At 38.8% G+C, this 21813-nt stretch overlaps 1 protein-coding gene across 9 annotated transcripts in view; it reads left to right on the forward strand.

The window, feature by feature from the left end:
- The window catches only part of SPG11 (SPG11 vesicle trafficking associated, spatacsin), a 104448-nt gene that overhangs the window by 21538 nt on the left and 61097 nt on the right, over positions 1–21813 (forward strand). For all 9 annotated transcript variants that reach the window (XM_023539085.2, XM_064292020.1, XM_010599689.3 and 6 more), the window contains 9 exons: positions 410–565; positions 982–1157; positions 2223–2399; positions 3290–3361; positions 3628–3755; positions 4107–4279; positions 5023–5236; positions 17888–18091; positions 20362–20468. In XM_023539085.2, the coding sequence (XP_023394853.2) occupies positions 410–565; positions 982–1157; positions 2223–2399; positions 3290–3361; positions 3628–3755; positions 4107–4279; positions 5023–5236; positions 17888–18091; positions 20362–20468 (1407 nt within the window). The remainder of the gene's footprint in view (positions 1–409; positions 566–981; positions 1158–2222; positions 2400–3289; positions 3362–3627; positions 3756–4106; positions 4280–5022; positions 5237–17887; positions 18092–20361; positions 20469–21813) is intronic.

The following is a 21813-nucleotide window of genomic DNA, read 5'->3' on the forward strand; positions in this document are numbered from 1 at the left end:
GTGGAGTAGGTGGTCAGCAACCCTGGTGGTATAGTGGTTAAGAGCCGTATCTGCTAATCAAAAGGTCAGCAGGTGACATCTACCATGTGCTCCTTGGAACCCTATGGGGCAGTTCTACTCTGTTCTTTAGGGTCGCTATAAGTCAGAATTGATGGCAGCAGGTTTAGTTTTTTTGGGGGTGGCCAGCAAAGTGAGAGTAAATAGTAATAAGAACAGTAGTACTAAGTGGAACTGCTGTGAAGTTCATAGATACAAGACTTCAGAAATGTTTTGTGAGCTTTTTGAAAATAAGTCATTGGTTTCTTATTTTATATTTTAAAACATTGCAACATAGTATTTTTTGATACATTGATTTTATTGGGAGTAACCTGGTATTCTTCGTGTTAATTTTTTTTTAATTCTTTCTCAGATGTGGAAGAACTGACACCAGCATTGGATTTACTTTGCTCAGCAATTAGAGAAAGTGATTCTGAGACCCAAAGCAAACACTTTTCAGAACAATTGCTTAACCTTACACTTTCTTTCCTTAACAAACAAATAAAAGAGCTTTTTGTTCACACTGAAGGTAAGAATAGCAGCAGGAAGGGGGCAATTGTACCATTCCTGTGTCAGGACAGAGATGTCGATAGTCCTTTTGTATGAGAGAGTACAGGCCATTGGAGTGCCATCTGCCGAAGTTAGGCCACAGCCAGTGTGTTGTTGAGCAAGTCAGACTGGTTCTGATACTGGGAAAGTTGGCTGAAACACTCAGAGCTAATCATGCAAAGAGAGTGAAACAAGTCATCTGAAAACACAGTGGAGAAAACACAGAGATACTTGTAAATAGAAAAAGGTTAAATGCTTATTGTTAGAAGTTTGAAAATGCTGAGTTTAAATTTTGATGTTTTCGAGAATTCTTTACATTTACATAATAGCTCATGGTATTCGTTCTCTACCTCTCTCTCTCTCTCTGTGAAAATGGCCCATTGGTATTTTCCACAGAGCTAGATGAACATCTGCAGAAAGGAGTGAACATTTTGACCAGCTACATTAATGAGCTTCGAACCTTCATGATAAAGTTTCCTTGGAAGCAAACAGATGCTTCAGATGAATATGATGTGAATGAAAATGTCCCCAAAGTAAAGGAGAGCGATATATGGGAGAAACTCAGCTTTGAGGTAAGTATGAATAGTTACCATTTCTTTTGTTTGCCAGATTCTGAGGATTTGAGAAAACAATAGAAGAAACAGAATATTTTAGAATCTATACACTTGTGGTTCTGAATCTTTGGCAAGGGTTTTATAGGTTGTGGCATCTCTGTACACAACTTGAAATTTATGTGAGCAAGCTCTGTTTATTTAATGCAGAACACAAATAGGCTCCCTGTTAATGCCAGATTTGCCCACCTTGAATCCGATGACAAAAATCCAACCCCAAACTCAAGTGGAATGGAGCTCCCTTAGTGATACCCCCTCACTTACTGGGGCCTGGCGCTTTGAACTCATGTGTTCTGCCTGACCTGTGCCTAGATAGAATTGCTGCTGCTGGTTAGATTTTAGGACTCTTTGATCTCATGACCTTATTCCTAGAAAGTATGTTTGATTTCAGTCTTAGGTGCCAGTTAAGATATCTTGTCAGTTAAATCAGCTTCATTTTCTGTGCTCATCTGTTGGCCTTTTTTTTTTTTTCATCATGGAGGTTAGGGCAGTCAAAATGTGCTGCCTTCTGTGGGGCCTGGAGGAATTCCTCGAGCCCTGTGGAGAGTATTGGCATTGGAAAAACAGAGGCCAAAATAGCTTTTCCAGTCTTTTCTTCTATACTCTCTAGTTTTTTCTCCAGTTTGGTGGAATAACTTTGAGTTCCCTGAATGCTTTGAGTTCCTTGATGCTATTTCTTACCTCTGCACATAATATTCCCTCTTTTTGGAGCTCCTGTCCTCCTCTCCCCACTTCCCAGCACCCTGGGAACAGGTCGTTACAGCCCAAATCACCCAGCATTGTAATTAGCACCTTCCTTGTGTGTCTTTCTCTAGACCGCGAGCTACTAGAGAGGAGGGTCCATGGTTTAGTCAGCTTTGCATCCCCTTTGTCTAGTCCAAAATCTAGTAGTAGATTTAACAGAATGAAATGTTGCTTGGTGCTGTGCCATCTTCATCATCAAATGAATAGGTACCACGGTAATAATCATAATAAGGAAATAAAAAGGAACTTAATAAAGGCAAACCGTTTCCATCCTTTTCTTAGGAAGTTATTGCCAGTGCCATTTTAAACAACAAAATACCAGAGGCACAAACCTTCCTCAGGATTAACAGCCATTCTGCTCAGAGCCTCGAGGAGCTGATTAAAGTAGGCCTAAATTTGGTCTTTGACAATTTAAAAAAGAACCACATAAAGGAAGCCTCTGAGCTTTTGAAGAATATGGTGAGTGGCATGATCCATTTGACTGATCTTAAAGTTCCTAATGTAAGAGAAGCTCTCTGTGTATTCAGTACAATTTCTAGTTAATATAAAAATTTATTTGAATTCATAGTTGTGTCACAGACTAATTTGTGCAGCCTTTACTAGGAAATAACAAGAATGTTAATAATACAGGGAAACATTCTTTGGTACTGAAAACTTTCTTGAAGAAAATTTTAAATGGAGTTCCATTCTTGGTTAGACTTGGCACTTTGGTTAGAAGACAGTGTTTCTCAGAGCAGACTTCACACATGTCAGAGCATGCACAGGGCCTCATTATTGCTGGGGGGACATTCTGTGTTGTTCATGTGACCCCCTACATCTCCACTTGATCTTTCTAGTGTATTGTGCCTTTACTGAGGCTTCATGGTCCATGGTTTTAACTCATTTGAGAAGAGGCAGGGCTTTTGGACTAAGGTGAGATCTGGCCCAAATCTGCATGGTTGGAGTCTTGCCCGTGGTAACTTCTGTAAGTGCAAAGGACTGGGGCTGTGTAAGGGGTTGTTACTTGTATTGACCTTTGCTTCCACGTGAATAATCATAGCAGGTTCCTATAATTTTAGTCCTGTGGTGGCTTGGTATTTACCTTAAATTGTTCTGTGTACTGTGTCTGCCCTTTGGCGAAATGCTTGACGACTTTAGGGATGGGCAGTAAATAAGTATGATAAGTGTAGGAAAATTAGTGCAAGAGCAGAAAAGCTGTAGAATTCTAACAGGATGCATATCTGTAATAGAGAACTTCTGTATCCAACATGTAGATTAAAGAGATTTATGTATATATACATATATATACACACACACACAAGTTCCATTACAGAATGTAAGGTTTTTTGGTTTTCTATGTGTATTTATAGGGTTTTGATGTAAAAGACCAGTTGCTCAAGATATGCTTCTTTACAACTGATAAAAACATACGGGACTTTCTGGTAAGTAAAGGTGAGACTATGTAGATTATATTCTATAAAAAAACTTGGTGACACTTCAAACTAAATTGTTTTAATATTTAACCAGTATTTAATAAGTAAAAGTGTTTTGTACTCATTATTTTACATTTGTGGCAAAGTAAAATTTGTGTATGTATACAATTAGCTCAAAAATTCAAAATGCATTTCTTGTATGGTATTTATTCTTCAGATTTGTTTTGCAAATGTGCTTGATTTTTGTGAGGTCACTCCTTTATTTTTCATTTAAGGTCGAAATTTTAAAAGAAAAAAATTATTTTTCTGAAAATGAAAAAAGAACTATAGACTTTGTACATCAAGTTGAGAAGTTTTACTCAGGACCATTCCAAGAAAATACACAGATCCAGTCCTTTCCCAGGTAGTCCCACGAGCCCTTTTGCAATAGTCAGGGAAGCATATTCTTGAGAGTGTTCAGTTTGTAATTGTTAGTGAGCATGGGTTTCCTATGTGGAACTGATCTTACATTCCCCATGAAGATAAGACTTGTATCTAAATATGCTGTCATCCAGAAGGGACTCAGGAATTTCCTGTTGTTTCAGTATTCAAAATCAGATACATAATTTGAAGGTATTAAATGCAAAATTAAGAGTGTGAAATTATGTGCCCCACAAAAGAATAGAAGTTCTTAAGTAGATAAAAAGAAAGATGTTTTCCCCTCAATTAAAAAAAAAATTATATGCATATATATATGTATATATCACTGTTTTAGGTATTGGATAAAGGAGCAAGATTTTTCCAAGCAGAAATCTATTTTGGACTCAGTCCTGAAGTATCATAAAGATGAATTTAACAAACAGGAACACAGAATTGTGTTGAATTGGGCACAGTGGTGGGATCAGCTAACGCAAGAATCCATCCTTCTTCCCAGGATAAGTACAGAAGGCAAGTGTGAGAGAACCTGAAATTCGAGCATGTTGAATGTGGATTCAATTAAGTGTTGATATTTGAATATTTCGGTGTGTCTCCATTTTAGAATTACTTTTAAGGGGGGAAAATGTTCAGTTACTTTAAAATGTAAGTCATTGCATTAAGACCCCTTTCTATCTCCAGGTTTTGGTGACAGATTTATAATGTGGTAGTGAAAGAGAAGAGGCATATGGCTCAGTTGGCCGAGCAGTGAATTGAATTTCAAGGCTGAGAGTTTTTGTCCCAGCTTTAAAGTGACATCCTGTGTTGTTCCAAATAGTCTTTGGATTTCTCATTGTATATACTGGGGGTGTGTATCACATCAGGGCTCTGGGGAGTAACTTGACAGTGGTAAATCCCACGTTCACAGAAAGTGCAATCATGTTTACTGATACATCCAAAGTTTTATTTCTATTAAGGGATAAAAAGGAAAGAAGACTGAAAAGAGAAATGAAATGTACAGCTAATTCCCAGGTTTCATTTTGATCACCGTAGTAATAAGAAGCAACATTTAGCTCTTCCTCTGGCTAATTTTTATAAAACGAACAGGGCAAAGAAGGGAAATAGTCAAAGGAGCAGAGGGCCTGAATAATCCATATATTATATAAATATTTATGTCTGGATTGTTACATTTACTCAGTATTTAAACTCAGTATTGACTTACATGTCAATAATCATAATTCATTGCTATTTTAAAATGTGTTTTGTTCTTCATGTAGACTACAAATCTTATTCTCCCGAAGCCCTGTGGAGACATCTCACAGCCCGCCATGATTGGTTAAGCATTAGCTTGTGGATCGAAGAATTTCACACCCAGGATAGTTATGCTTCACTTCAGCAGAACAAATGGCCCCCCCTGACTGTGGACGTTATTGATCAGAGTACTTGCTGCAACAGTTACATGAGGAATAAAATTTTAGATACCCTGGCCAGGTATTGTAACTGTTAAACTAATCCCCAGTGGGCAGAATGAAAGGAAGAACAACAAAAAATAGTGTAATTTTTCCTTTGAAATGCCGTAAATCCAGTGAGCATTGTTTCGTATTATTTTAAATTAAAGGACGTTATCGCCGACTCTGAGTCGGAATTGACTCGATGGCAGTGGGTTTGGTTTTTTGGGTTTTATTGCAGACTGGTTGAGAGCTCGGCTGCTGACCAAAAAGTCAGCAGTTACGAATCCAGCAGCTGCTTCTTGGAAATTCTGTGAGGCGATTCTGCTCTGTCACATAGGGCCACTATGTGTTGGAATCGACTCAACGGCAATGGGTTTGGTTATTGGCTTTTTATTCATTTATTTGTTGTGCTTTAGATGAAAGTTTACAAATCAAGTCGGTCTCTCAGACAAAAAGTTAAACACACCTTGCTATGTACTCCTAGCTCCTCTTCTCCTGATGAGACAGCGTATTCCTCCTTTCTACCCTGTATTCCCGTGTTCCTGTCCCCCCCGCTTCCTTCTCATCTCACCACCAGACAGGAGTTGCCCACATAGTCTCATGTGCCTGCTTGAGCCAAGTAGCTCCCTCCTCATCATTATCATTGTCTATCTTACAGTCCAGTCCAATCCCTGTCTAGAGAGTTGGCTTTGGGAATGGTTCCAATCTTGGGCTAACAAAGGGTCCGGGACCATGACCATCAGGGTCCCCCTAGTCTCAGTCAGATCGTTAACCCTGGTCTTTTTACCAGAATTTGAGATCTGCATCCCACTGTTATCCTACTCCATCAAGGATTCTATTTTGTGTTTCCCCGTCAGGGCAGTGATCAGTGGTAGTTGGGCATCATCTAGTTCTTCCGGTCTCAGGCTGATGTAGTCTCTGGTTTATGTGGCCCTTTCTGTCTCTTGGGCTCATCTTTACTGTATGTCTTTGGTGTTCTTCACTCTCCTTTGCTCCAGGTAGGTTGAAACTAATTGATGCATCTTAGATGGCTACTTGCTAGTGTTTAAGACCCCAGGCATCTCTCACCAAAGCGGGATGCAGAACTGGTTTCTTAATACATTTTCTTACGCCAGTTGACCTAGATGTCCCCTGAAACCATGGTCCCCAGACCCCGTCCCTGCTACTCTGGCCTTCGAAGCATTTGGTTGTGTTCAGGAAACTTATTTGCTTCTGGTTTAGTCCAGTTGTGCTGACTTCCCCTGTGTTGTGTGTTGCCCTTCCCTTCACCTAAAATAATTCTTGTCTACTATCTTTTTTTTTACTATCTAGTTAGTGACTATCCCTCTCCATCCTGGTAACCATCAAAGAATATTTTCTTCTGTGTTTAAACATTATCTAGAGTTCTTATAATAGTGGTCTTGTACAATATTTGTCCTTTTGCAGCTGACTGATTTCACTCAGCATAATGCCTTCCAGATTGCTTCGTTTTACGAGATGTTTCACAGATTCATCATTGTTCTTAATCATTGTGTAGTATTCCCATTGTGTGAATATACCATAATTTATTTATCCATTCATCTGTTGATGGGCATCATGGTTGCTTCCATCTTTTTGCTATTGTATACAGTGCTGCAGTGAACATGGGTGTGCATATATCTGTTCATGTGAAGGCTCTTATTTCTCTAGGATATTTTCCAAGGAGTGGAATTGCTGGATCCTATGGGAGTTCTAGCTTTTTAAGGAAGTGCCAAACCGATTTCCAAAGTGGCTGTACCATCTTACATTCCCACCAGCAGTGTAGAAGTGTTTCAGTCTCTGCACAACCTCTCCAACATTTATTATTTTCTATTTTTTGGATTAATGTCAGCCTTATTGGGGTGAGATGGTATCTCAGTGTAGTTTTGATTTGCATTTCTCAAATGGCTAACAATTGTGAGCATTTCCTCATGTATCTGTTAGCCGCCTAAATGTCCTTTTTGGTGAAGTGCCTGTTCATGTCCTTTGCCTATTTTTTAATTGGGTCATTTGTCTTTTTGTTGTTGAGTTATTGCAGTATCATGTAGATTTTAGAGATCAGACACTGATTGGAAATGTCATAGCTAAAAATTTTTTCCCCGCCTGTAGGTAACCTTTTTACTCTTTTGGTGAAGTCTTTGGATGAGCATAGGTGTTTGATTTTTAGAAGCTCCCAGTTATCTAGTTTCTTATCTGGTGTTTGTACCTTATTAGTAATGTTTTGTATACTGTTTATGCAATGTATTAGGGCTCCTAGCATTGTCCCCATTTTTTCTTCCATGATCTTTATCATTTTAGATTTTATATTTAGGTGTTTGATCCATTTTGAGTAAGTTTTTGTGCATGGTATGAGGTATGGGTCTTGTTTCATTTTTTTGCAGATGAATATCCAGTTATGCCAGCACCATTTGTTAAAGAGGCTGTCTTTTCCCCATTTAACTGCATTTGGACCTTCGTCAAATATCAGCTACTTATATGTGGATGGATTTATGTCTGGATTCTCAGTTCTGTTCCACTGGTCTATGTATCTGTTGTTGAGCCAGTAGCAGGGTGTTTTGACTACTGTGGCAGTATAATAGGTTCTAAAATCAGGTAGAGTGAGGCCTCCCACTTTGTTCTTCTTTTTCAGTAATGCCTTACTTACCCAGGGCCTCTTTCCCTTCCATATGAAGTTGGTGATTTGTTTTTCCATCTCATTAAAAAAATGTCGTTGGAATTTGGATCGAAATTGCATTGCATCTATAGATCACTTTTGGTAGAATAGACATTTTTACAATGTTTAGTCTTCCTATCCACGAGCAAGGCATGTTTTTCCACTTACGTAGGTCTTTCTTGGTTTCTTGCGGTAGTGTCTTAACAGTTTTCTTTGTATAGGTCTTTTACGTCTCTGGTTAGATTTATTCCTAAGTATTCTATCTTCTTGGGGGCTATGGTAAATGCTATTAATTTGGTGACTTCCTCTTCAAAGTTCTTTTTGTTGGTGTTGAGGAATCCAGCTGATTTTTGTATGTTAATGTACTATCCTGAAACTCTGCTAAATTCTTCTATTAGTTTCAGTAATTTTCTTGAGGATTCTTTAGGGTTTTCTGTTTATAAGATCATGTCATCTGAAAATAGAGATACTTTTACTTCCTGTTTGCCAATTTGGATGCTCTTTATTTCTTTTTCTAGCATAATTGCTCTGGCTAGGACCTCTAGCACAATGCTGAATAAGAATGATGATAAAGAGCATCCTTGCCTGGTTTCCTTTCTCAAGGGTAATGCTTTCAGTCTCTCTCCACTAGGGATGATGTTGGCTGTTGGCTTTGTAAAAATGCCCTTTGTGATGCTGAGGAATTTTCCTTCTATTCCTATTTTGCTGAGAGTTTTTATCATGAATGGGTGTTGGACTTTGTCAAATGCCTTTTCTGCATCAATTGATAAGATCATGTGGTTCTTGTCTTTTGTTTATCTGATGGATTATATTGATTGTTTTTCTTATGTTGAACCATCCCCGCGTACCTGGTATGAATCCCACTTAGTGTGGTGAATTATTTTTTTGATATGTTGTTGAATTCTATTGGCTAGAATTTTGTTGAGAATTTTTGCATCTAAGTTCATGAGGGATATAGGTCTGTAATTTTATTTTTTTTGTGGTGTCTTTACTGATTTTGGTATCAGGGTTATGCTGGCTTCATAGAATGAGTTTGGGAGTGTTCCAGCCTTTTCTATGCTCTGAAGTACCTTTAGGGGTGTTAACTCTTCTCTTGAAAGCTTCGTAGAATTCTCCAGTGAAGCTGCCCAGGCCAGAGCTTTGTTTTTTTGTTGGGAGTGTTTAAATTACCTTTTAAATCTCTTCTTTAGTTATGGGTTTATTTGGTTGTTCTACCTCTGTTTGTGTTAGTTTAAGTAGGTAGTGTGTTTCTAGAAATTTGTCCATTTCTTCTAGGCTTTCAAATTTGTTAGAGTACAATTTTTCATAATATTCTGTTACAATTCTTTTAATTTCAGTCGGGTCAAAAAAAAGTTTTTTTTTTTTTCTATTGTGATATTGTCCATCTCATTTCTCATTCGGGTTATTTGCCTTGTCTCCTGTTTTTCTGGCCAATGGTTTATCAATTTTGTTAAACTTTTCAAAGAACTAGCTTTTCGTCTTGTTAACTCTTTCAACTGTTTCTCTGTTCTCTATTTCATTTAATTCTGCTCTAATTTTTATTATTTGCTTCTGATGCCTGAGGGTTTCTTTTGTTGCCGTCTAGTTGTTCAAGTTGTAGGGATAATTCTTTGATTTTGGCCCTTTCTTCTTTTCGGATATATGCATTTATTGCTATTAATTGACTTCTGAGCACTGTTTTAGCTGTGTCCCAAAGGCTCTGATAGGAAGTGTTTTCATTCTCATTGGATTCTATGAATTTCCTTATTCTGTCCTTAATTTCCTTTATAATCCAATTGTTTTTGAGCAAAGTGTTGTTCAGTTTCCACATGTTTGGTTTCTTTTCCTTGTTTTTTCTGTTGTTGATTTCTAGTTTTAGGGCTTTATGGTCAGAGAAGATGCTTTGTAATATTTTGATGTTTTGGCTTCTGTTAAGGCTTGCTTTATGACTTAATATGTGGTCTCTTTTAGAGAATGTTCCATGTGCACTGAAAAAGAAAGTATACTTGTCTGCTTTTGGGTGGAGTGTTCTCTATATGCCTGTGAGGTCAAATTGGTTGATTGTGGCATTTAGATCTTCCGTGTCTTTTTTGAGCTTCTTTCTGGATGTTCTGTCCTTCGCCGAAAGTGGTGTGTAGAAGTCTCCTACAATTATTGTGGTGCTGCCTATCTCACTTTTCAATGCTGTTAGAGTTTGTTTTATATATCTTGAATCCCTGTTGTTGGGTGCATAAAAATTTAATATGATGATAATATCGTCCTGGTATACAAAAAAAACTTTTTTTGTATATTGTCCCTTTAATCATTTTATAGTGTCCTTTCTTATCCTTTGTGGTGGATTTAACTTTGAAGTCTGTTTTGCCAGAAATTAGATACTGCCATTCCTGCTCTTTTTTGATTGTTGTTTGCTTTTTATATTTTATTCCATCCTTTGAGTTTTAGTTTCTTTGTGTCTTTACGTCTAAGGTGTGTCTCTTGTAGGCAGCATGTAGACAGATTGTGTTACTTTATCCATTCTGCAACTCTCTGTCTGTTTATTGGTGCATTTGATCCATCTACATTCAGTGTGGTTATGGATAGGAATGAATTTAGTGCTGTCATTTTGATGTCTTTTTTTTGTGTGTTGTTGACAGTTTCTTTTTCCAATTAATTTTTGTGCTGAGTAGTTTTTCTTTGTAAATTGTATTTTCCCGTTTTTCATTGTTGTTGTTTTTTTTTTGCTGAGTCTTTATGTTTTTCTTGCATTTTGTTTTAATGTGGTGGATTGTTAGTCTTCTTTGTGGTTAACTTATTATTTACCCCTATTTTTCTAAGTTTAAACGAAACTTTTATCTCCCTGTATCGCCTTGACCTCTTCTCTGTATGAAAGATCTATGACTACATTTCTTAGTCTCTTTATTGATTTAATGTTGTCATCTTTTACATAATGACATCGCTGTTTCCCTGTTTTGAGCATTTTTTTTAATCTTGATTTATTTTTGTGATTTCCCTATCTGGGTTGATACCTGCTTGCTCTGTCTTGTGTTCTAGTGTTGGGTTGTTATCTGATATTATTGATTTTCTAACCAGAGAATTCCCTTTAGTATTTTTTGTAGTTTGGAATTGGTTTTGCAAATTCCCTAAACTTCTGATTATCTGGAAATGTCCTAATTTCACCTTCATATTTGAGAGACAGTTTTGCTGGATATATGATTCTTGGTTGGCAGTTTTTTTCCTTCATTGCTTTGTATATGTCATCCCATTGCCTTCTTGCCTGCATGATTTCTGCCTAGTGGTCCGAGCTTATTCTTATTGACTCTCCTTTGTAGGTGACTTTTCATTTATCTCTAGCTGCTCTTAAAATTTTCTCTTTATCTTTGGTTTTGGCAAGTTTGATTATAATATGTCTTGGTGACTTTCTTTTGGGAGCTACCTTATGTGGGGTTCAGTGAGAATCTTGGATAGATATTGTTTCATCTTTCACGATATCAGGGAGGTTTTCTGCCAACAAATCTTCAACAGTTCTCTCTGTATTTCCTGTTATCTCTCCCTGTTCTGGTTCTCCAGTCACTCGCAGGTTATTTCTCGATAGAGTCCCACATGATTCTTCGGGTTTCTTCATTTTTTTTAATTCTTTTATCAGATTTTTCCTCAAATTATTGTTGATAAGTGTTTTCAGTCTCACTAATTCTGACTTCCATTTCCTCAGTTTTGCTCCACTGACTTTCTACTGAGTTGTCTAATTCTGAAATTTTGTTAATCTTCTGAATTTCTGATTGCTGTCTCTCTATGGATTCTTGTAGCCTATTAAATTTTTCAGTATGTTCTTGAATAATCTTAATTTCTTCAACTGCTTTTTCTGTGTGTTCCTTGGCTTGCTCTGCATTTCACCTGATCTCTTCCCTGATGTCTTGAAGAGTTCTATATATTAATCTTCTGTATTCTACATCTGGTAATTCCAGGACTACATCTTCATCTGGAAGATTCTGTGATTGTTTTGGGAGTTTGTTGAAGTGATCACAGTCTGCTTCTTTATGTGATTTGACATAGACTATTGTCTCTGAACTATTGTAATTTATTGTATTAATGTATTTTATGTTTCCTCGCTGTGTCCTAGCTTCTTGCTTTGTTTTGTTTTGCTATATCCAAATAGGCTACTAGAGTGCACTAACTTGATCATTGGTGCCTTTGAAGCACTAATGTCCTGTCACGAGATGGCTAAAGCTGTTATCAGGTATATAAGCCTAGGAGTCCATTCAGTATTCTTGTATAGATTTAGCTCAGGTGTCCAGGTAGTCAGTCACCAGTTGTTGGTGCAGGCTCTCACCTGCGATTTTAGAGGAGTAGTGGTGATTGGTGTATGCACAGGTTTCTGGTTGTAGCAGGGGGTCACACTCTGAGGAAGGCAGGGGGCTGACAATCTCCCGAGTGTCTGTGAGGAAACTGTGTCCCTGTTCTCTAGAGCGCACTGGTGGGTGGGCTTTGCAGCTGTACCATAGGCACCGAAGGCTTTTAACTGTAAGGAGTGGGAGGCACCACTTACCCTTGGACCCCTGTTGCGGGTGGCTACGTGGCGTGGGTGGAGCCACCAGTCCTCAGGCCCCTGATGTGGGTAGGTGAGGACCCTGTTTAATAGTCAGAGAGAGCAGTATCAAACATCAAAAACCCACCTCTCCACTGCACAGCTGAAACAATGACAGTCAGACCTCAAGCCCATTCGCCCTTGCAATGTAACAGCCAGGTCCTACCTGCCAAAATGGGGCCACCTGGGTCCATGCAGGGATGAAGGGCATTCAAAATCTGTGGACTGCTAGTGCCTGGACAGGAGCCGCTTCTGCTCTAAATTCCTAGTTTAGGGGAGCTGGCAGATTATTTTTTCCCTGTTTGTTACTTTGGTTCTTCTCCAAGGCTGGAAGAATGGCTCAGGGAGCGCATCAGGACCTATCTCAGGCACCGGGAAATCAACTGTCACTGAAGCCAGCTCGGGGCAAAGGGAGGAGGGATCAGATAGATGAGAGAGAGTTCTTTCAAAGGGAGGAGCTGATAGATCCACGTGGTAAATTAGAGAAAATCACTTACTTTGTGCTGAGAGTGCTGTTTATCTGCTGACTCCGGAGGTGTGCATAGATTCTGTGTGCTGGCTCGGCCCAGCTGCGGTCACGCCAGGGGATCAGGGCTGCGCCACTTCACTTGCCTTCTTTCGCTGAAGCAGCCACATCTCAAATGCCACCGCCAGCACTGCCACAGTTGTGCCAGTGAATCAGGGCTGCGCCACTTTGCTTGCCTTCTTTCACTGAAGTAACCACGTCCCGAATGCTCCTGCTAGCCCCAGTGCAGTTGTGCTGGGGGATCAGGGCAGAGTGGCATTGGTTCCCGCCAAGTCAGGTCCAGCAGCTCCTTGTTGCTTCAGCACAGTCTCTCCCTCCCACTGTCATTCAGCCTGATTTCTTAATTTTGCCTTTGATGTCCAAGGTTCCTAGGTTTGTCATATGTATAATCAATTCACTCGTTTTTTTGGGTCTTGTTGTAAGAGGGACCACTGAAAGCGTCTGACTACTCTGCCGTCTTGGCCCCACCTCCGCTGATGGTTAGTGGTTTTTTATTGTAGTCTGGGAGTCCAGGTGGTGCAGTGGTGAAGTGCTTGGCTATTCACCAAAAAGTCAGTTCGGGTGTCAGTGTTTTCATTTTTGTTTGATTCTAGTAATTTTTTTCATTTCGTCTTTGATTTCTTCTGTTACCCAGTGGATTTTAAGCAAGGTGTTAGTTTCCATGTTTTTTTTTTTTTTTTTCCTTGCTCTTCCTGTTATTAATTTCTACTCTTACGGTGCTGGGATCAGAGAAGATGCTCACTGTTTTGGATTTTGTTGAGGATTGCTTTGTGACCTAAGATGTGGTCTATTCTGGAGAATGTTCCATGTCCATTGGAAAAGAATGTGTACTTTGCTGCCATTGGGTGGAGTGTTCTATATCTGAGGTCAAAATGGTTGATTGTGGCCTTTAGATCTTCTATATCTTTGCTGAGTTTCTTTCTAAATGTTCTGTCTTTTACCGAGAGTGGTATGTCGAAGTCTCCTACTATTATTGTGGACTGTCAATTTCTTTTCAGTGCTGAAAAGAGTTTGTTTTCTATATTTTGGAGCCATGTTATTGGGTGCATAGATGTTTCTTATGGTTATGCCCTCATGATGGATTGTCACTTTAATCATTATATAGTGTCCCTACTTGTCTTTTATGGTGGATTTTGCCTTAAAGTCTGTTTTATCTGAGATTAGTATTGCCACTCCTTTTTTGGTTGCTGTTTGCTTGACATATTTTTTCCATCCTTTGATTTTTGGTATCTACTCCCACTGCCTTCTTGCTTGCATAGTCTCTGCCAAGTAATCAGAGTTTAGTATTACTGCTTCCCCTTTGTATGTGACTTTTTGTTTTTCTCGAGCTGCTCTAAGGATTCTTTCTTTGTCTTTGGCTTTGATAAGTGTCGTTATGATATGTCTTGGTGACTTTCTCTTGGGGTCTATAGTATATGGGATTCGTTGAGCTTCTTGGGTGGTCAGCTTTTTATCTTTCATGATATAAGGAAGTTTTCTGTCAGCAAATCTTCAGCTATCCCCTTTGTGTTTTCCGTTTTCTCCCCCTGTTCTGGAATTCTGATCACACACAGATTTTTACTATTGATTGTATATCTCACATAGTTCTTAAGTTTTCTTCATTTTTCTCCATTCTTTTCTCTGATTTTTTGCAAACAAAGTGGCATCCTTGGATTTGTCTTTAATCTTACTGATTGTCTTCCGTTGTTTCAGATTTACTTCTAAAACCTTCCAGTGCATTGTCCGTTTCTGAAGTTTTGTTATTTATCTTTTGGATTTCTGATTGCTGTTTTTGTATGATTTCTAATTATTCATTTTGACATTTTGCTTTTGTATCGTTTTCCTGAATTCTTCTATTGCTTTGTGTTTTCCTTGATTTTGGCAATGTTTTGGTTGGTTTTGTCTGTGTTTTCCATGTTTTTATCTGTGTTTTCCTTGATCTCTTTCCTAATCTCTGGGAGAGCCATGAATATTAGACTTTCAGATTCCCTATCAAGTAGTTCACTGCCTTTTCTTCTGCTGGGAGGTCAACTGGTGCTTTACTCTATTCACTTACTCGGAGCCATCTTGTCCTGTTTTTTAAATATGTTTTGGTATTATCTGCTGTCTCTGAGACATTCAGGTACTATTTTTTTTAATCTATCGATTGTAGATTTGTTTGTTTTGTGCTGCTTTTTTATTTTGTTTGGTTATGTCTGGGTGGGTGAGCCAGGCATGCCTTGTTCCTTGCTTGTCTCTGGCCCTGTATGCAGGGCGAGAGCTCAGCTACGGTGCATCTGGGCAGGTCCAGCAGGGGAGAAAGGTGGAGATGGGTTATTTGTCTGCAGTGCGAACCAGGCCAGGTGCTGAAGCGGGGCCACTGTAGTCAGTGAGAGGTGAGTCTCCAAGCCAGTGGGGAGGGGCCTGGAGTCTGGGCTGGGTCTCCTCTGGGCTGTGGAGGGTAGTGGTAACCCCTGACTTTTATCTACTGTCCTTTCTATTTAAGTAAATGGTCTTCTTGTTGACTAAAAATGAAAGTTTATAGTACACTTACAAAATAGTTTGCTTAGTGTTTGGTGGTTTAAGAGCGAATACATGGTTTAGCATAAATTATGAAATTAAAGGAATTAATGAAATCATTGAAGGAAAAAAATCACATTTTCCCAATAGATGTGGAAAATGTATCTGATAAATTCAGACCCATTTATGATAACTCTTAGCAAACTAAGAATAGATGGAAACTCCTTTAACTTGAAAAGGGGTATTTAAAACAGTCTTTCAGGCCAGCATCATACTTAATGAACATCACAAGCATTCTCTTTGAGAATTAGAACAAGGTAAGAATGCCTGCTATCAGTTCTTCCCAAAGAATATCTATTGATCTTTAGATATAGCACAATCTCAATAAAAATTCCAGCAGATTTTTTGTGGATTTTAACAGTCTGATTCTAAAGATTTATATGGGAACGCAAAGAAGCAAGAACAGCCCCTGAAAGAGAAGAACTTGCCTACGAGATATCAGGGCTTATTCTGAAGCTAAGTAATTAAGACAGTGGGGTATTGGTGCAGGGATAGACAAATAGACCTGGCGAACAGAAGAATGAGCATAGTAACAGAGCTATACGTGTGTGAGGAAGCCCTCATGGTGCAGTGGTTAAAGCGTTCGGCTGCTAACCAAAAGATCAGTGGTTCAAACCCACCAGACTCTGCAGGAGAGAGATGTGGCAGTCTGCTTCCATAAAGATTACAGCCTTGGAAACCCCATGGGGCAGTTCAGCTCTGTCTCATCAGGTCACTGTGAGTTAGAATTGACTCGACAGCAGTGAGTTTTTTTGGGTTATACGTGTGTGCTCACTTTATATATGACAAAGGCGGCACTGCAGAAAAGTGGGGAAAGAATGGTCTTTTCAATTAATGAATAGAAACGGGGGGCAGGAAATGAAATTGGACTTTTTGCCTTATATCATGCATAAAATCAATTCCAGGTACAGTAGATTTGAAAACTTAAATGTGAAACATAAAACTGTAAAGCTTTTGTGTGATGTAATAGGAGAATATATGTGACCTTGGGAGTAGGACACACTTTCTTAAACAGGCTCGAAGGGACAAGGGGAGGGTCAGGACCCTAAGTGGAGGGTGTCAGGCACCCTGGGGTAACAGCACAGAGAGACCCAGGGTATAAATGCCCCATCCTCTGTTTTCTCTGATGCCCTGAGGGCACTGGGGTCTCCTGGTGCAGCCTGTAGAGATGAACCTTCAGGGACAGCAGGGTGGTGATGAGTGGAGCTTGCATCTGGAGGGGAAAGATATCTAGCACAAATAGGTATTTCATAAAAGAGGAGACAAATGGCCAAAAACATATCAAAAGATGTTCTTCCTCATTAATAATCATGGCGTGCAAATTAATTTTACTAAAAATCTAGGAACAACCAAAAGTAGAGTGGATAAATAATATGTAGTTTATCATACAATGGAATCGTAAATAACAATGAAATGGACAACCTGTAGCCACAAGTGTCAGCATGGATAGATTGTGCGATGTTGAGCAGAAGAAACAAGGCCAAGAACCATACGTCCAAAATGAATGTTCCATTTATGTATAAAGTCCAAGTAGGTAAAACCGAACCGTATATTGTTTGGGGTTATATATATGGGTGATAAAACTAAATAAAAGTAAGGAAATGATTATCACAAAACTCAGTTACCCCTGGGGAAAGCGAAGGACATGCACTGGGGGAGGGATACACCCCAAAAAACAAAACACACTGCTGTCAAGTGGATTCCAACTCATAGCAACACTATGGGACAGAGTAGAACTGTCCCACAGAGTTTCCAAGGCTATAAATCTTTTCAAAAGCAGACCGCCACATCTTTCTGCCACAGAGCAGCTGGTGCGTTGGAACCGCTGACCTTTTGGTTAGCGGCTGAATGCTTTAACCGCTGTGCCACCAGGGGGCTCCTCATTCTATTTTAATCTGGGTAGCAGTTACATGGTGTTTCTTTAAACCCTACATATGTATTTTCTGCGCTCCTTTGTATGGTACGTGTGATTTACTTAACAGTAAAAAGAAAACAATTTGTAAAAAAAAGTATTTAAATGTAAGGTTCTATTTGTCTTTAATAGTTGGTCTATTTAAATTATTATGCTTTAGTTTCGTAATGGTTTTGTTTGGATATTTTGGTGCTCAGAGCATCTATCTTCAGGAGCTAACTACTGTTTCCGTACTGAGTTGTACAGTTCCAGTCAAAAACAAATACAGATAGCTTAGTTTAGGGTTTTGAAATATTAGAGATAGCTTGAGACTCTCATGACTACTATTAAATACTCCAGGGCTTCAGAAACCTTTAGTGGAAACTAGCAAATATATGTCTCAGAACACGTCTGTAGAGAGAGAATTGGAAGGCTTCATTTGTAAATACTAATTTTTAAGTAGTTGAGGTGTACACAATGAAGTGATTTGGTGTGCTTTGAACCCAGCAACTTCTTAACCTGCCATTCCTTAAACCTGCCCAACAGGAATGGAATTTTTCTTCCTTCTGAACTGGGAGACTTTGAACTCTTCCTCCTAAGACTGAGCCGCATTGGGGGTGTGATGCAAGATACCCTCCCTGTTGAAAACTACAGCTCCAAAGAAGGTTGGGATTTCCATTCTCACTTCATTTTCTATTGTTTGGAACACAGTCTGCAGTATCTTCTTTATGTCTACCTCGACTTTTACAAGTGAGTACTGAGAATTGATTTACCCTCGAACACGTTTTCATGTTTCCTTTTTCCATACTACTTCTGAGTAGGAAAATAGTAAGCAGCCATATGAGGAATACTGATCTTTTTGAAGTAGTTTCCCCTGCCCCCACACGTCATACATCTTTTAGTTCAAAGCTATGTTCAACTGAATGCTTACAACATGATTTTCGGTTATGTTAATCCTGTAACATCTATGTTAACCTTTAAGATAACTAGAGAACAGAATAAAATGAGAGAAGTGGTTTGAAAGTTTAAAAGAAAATTCTAAAGATTCAGTTGGAGTCCTTTGATACTTTCGTTACCAGAAGAATGCTAAAGTACTTTGATTTCATAGCCACGACAAATTGTTTTGGAGCCTTGGTGGCACAGCGGTTAAGAGCTTGGCTGCTAACCAAAAGGTCGGCAATTCGAATCCACCAGCTTCTCCTTGAAAACCCTATGGGGCAATTCTACTCTGTCCTATAAAATAGCTATTAGTCAGAATTGACTCAACGGCAACAGGTTTGGTTTTGGTTTACAAGTTGTTTTAGATGTAGTATAAATTTTGTATATATAAACATCAATGTATATCTACCTAGTATTAACCTGCAGAATCCTATCTGAGACCAATGTTAACTGCTATTGGGTCAGTAATAGGAACAATAATAATAATGGTAGTCTCTAATATATGGGAGTCCTGATGGCACAGTGGTTAAGAGCTGTGGCAAGCTACGGCTGCTAACCAAAGATTGGCAGTTTGAGTCTACCAGCTGCTTCTTGGAAACCTTACGGGGCAGTCAGAATCGACTTGACGTTAATGGTTTTTTTTTTTCCTAATATATGTGTGCCTGGCACTGAACTAAGTGCTTTTCGTGCCTTGTCTCATTTAATCTTTACAAAAATCCTGTGGGATTTCACATCTCGTGTCTCCATGTCACAGACGAGCACACTAAGGCTTCAGGAGACTGAGTTCAGATCCTCGTTATTCGCGGTAGTTAAGTTCTATGAAGTTGCCAGGGATGCCGAATTGGTGAACACAGAAGCATTGCTCCGAGGATAATTACAGGGTTAAGTTCGCGCAATCCTCCGGTCACAGCAGTTTTATCAACTGATCAACACATGACTATGTTTTATGTGTCATCTTATTTAAAGACGCCTTATTTAATATATATTGTTGATTCATTAACTTGAACGCATAGCCAGCAACACTCTAACTCTTGCCTGAAGGAAGCTTATCTGACACACATTTTCTCTGTAAGACACATCACAGCCTTGCACCGAGGAGCACCAGACAGCACTTCACTACTATGCTTGGGGGCCATTTTAAACAATGAAATCACCAACAAAAAGCACAAAAATGCAAAAAATCTGGCAAAGATAGACTGCAAAAAGAACACTTGTTTACAGCGTGAGGCTGAAACAAGAAGGCAGAGCTTCACCGTATTTGACCTCAGCTGGGAACATGCCTGTTGGGTAACTCAGATTTTCACCGTTCTGTCTGTGTGTACTAGTGACCGTGATCACCACAAGTATTCATTTTGGGATTACAAATAAAGAGTGAGTAGGCAAATTCACAAATACAGAATCTGTGAGTAGTGAGGATCGATTGTACCTTGCTAGAAGCACACAGCTGGTAGGTGTCAGGGCCAGATTTAATTCTTCTATTTGATTCCAGAGCCCCCATTAACCCATTGGTAGAGAACATTTTATTTTGTGTATTAATGACTAGGAGTTGGAACAGAGGCTGTGTTTCTGGTTCACATCATTGAGGCTTGCTTAGACACAGAATGCTTTCCCCAAAGCTACTGGTAAGAGAACAGATTTAAAAGCTGTATTTTGAAGACTTGAGCCTTAACTGCTCAGTCCTAGCCTCTCTATAGTTTGTAAAAGTTTTTTCAAACCTCTTATTAAGTTTGAAAATGCAACAAAGTTCTTATAAAAACTAGTAAAATATAAAGTATCTTAAGGTGCAAGATATTTGTTAATCTTATATGGAGTTGGTTAAATTTCATCATGGTTTTAGAAGGATGGGCATCTTGGTAGTAAATATGTTTTAAGTAATACTATCTTTGTCTCTAAATAATTTTCTCTATTTCCAGATCACAAGGAATATGTAAAACACAACACAAGAGAGGAAATATTTTGTATTATATGTACTTTTTAATTCCAAGGCTCCATTTTTTATGCTAGTTATCATCTGAGCAAATAGTTACACCTGTCGTATTCTGTTTGTTAATCAGAGAGTTTATTTTCTGTTTTATATACAGACTTAGTCCTCCAAATTGTCCCTTTTTGGAAAAAAAAGAATTCCATGAAGCTCACCCCTGGTTTGAATTTTTAGTTCAGTGTCGACAAGTTTCCAGTAACTTAACAGGTATGGCTGTACGGTATTACACACACTTTTCCTTAAAGAACTGGTCTGTTGAATGGTATTTAACTTGTGAACTCTTTAAATAAATCATATGGCTTTAGTCAAATATCTGATTATAACCTCCGCTCACATTATTTAAGAAGCAGGTTAGTTTTGTGCAGAAAACCCAAAATGCTAGTCTCTTCCCAGCCAAGAAAAGCCAGATGTGGAGTAGAGAGCTTGTGTAGTTTTGTCCCCTCCCCTCCCATCAGCCTCCTGCTCTGTTCTCTTCAGATTTCTCCTTTCCCACCAGTTTATCACAGTTGAATTCCTGCTCTCCAGTAGACTGATACCTCATGAAGAAATAGTCTGTCTTCCAGGTGCCTGCTCTAAGACTTTTGTAAGGAGCTCCAGATGGAGTGAAAAGAAATCCACAGTGTGGGTAGGATGATTATTTGGCACTGGTGATATATGGCATCAAATTACTATTTTAATTTGCATTTCTTATTGCTATTATTGTTGTGTGCCATCAAGTTGATTCCAACCCATAGCCACCCTATAGGACAGAATAGTACTGCCCCACAGGATTTCCTAGGCTGTAATCTTTATGGGCCACTACTTTTCTGTCAGTTTGTTGTATTGTGGTGGCTTACATGTTGCTGTGATGCAGGGTAACCCATTGTGGACAGGTTTCAGTGGAGCTTCTAGACTGAGACAAACTGGGGAGAAGGACCTGGCAATCTACTTCTCAAAAAATTAGCCAGTGAAAACCTTATGAATAGCACCAAAACATTGTCTGATACAGTGCTGGAAGATAATCCCCTCAGGTTGGAAGACACTCAAAATATGACAGGGGAAGAGCTGCTTCCTCAAAGTAGAGGCGACCTTAATGACATGAATGGAGTCAAGCTTTTGGAACCCTCATTTTTTGATATGACACAAAGTCAAAATGAGAAGAGCTGCAAATGTCCATTAATAATTGGAATGTGGAATGTACAAAGTGTGAATCAAGTTGGAAGTTGTCAAAATGAAATGGAACACTTAAAGATTGATAATATAGGCATTCGTGACCTAAAATACATGGGTATTGGCTGTTTTGAATCATATAGTCATATGGTGTACTATGCTGGGAATGACAAATTGAGGAGGAATGGTGTCATGTTCATCATTTAAAAAAAAAATTTCAAGATCTGTCCTAAAGTACAATGCTGTCAATGTTAAGATAATATCCATATGCCTACAGGGAAGACCAGTTAATACAACTATTCAAATTTACACACCAACCACTAATGCCAAAGATGAAGAAATAGAAGACTTTTACCAACTTCTGCAGTCCAAAATTGATCAAACATACAATCAAGATGCATTG

Source organism: Loxodonta africana, chromosome 10 (assembly GCF_030014295.1).
Source record: "Loxodonta africana isolate mLoxAfr1 chromosome 10, mLoxAfr1.hap2, whole genome shotgun sequence".
Lineage (NCBI taxonomy): Eukaryota > Metazoa > Chordata > Mammalia > Proboscidea > Elephantidae > Loxodonta > Loxodonta africana.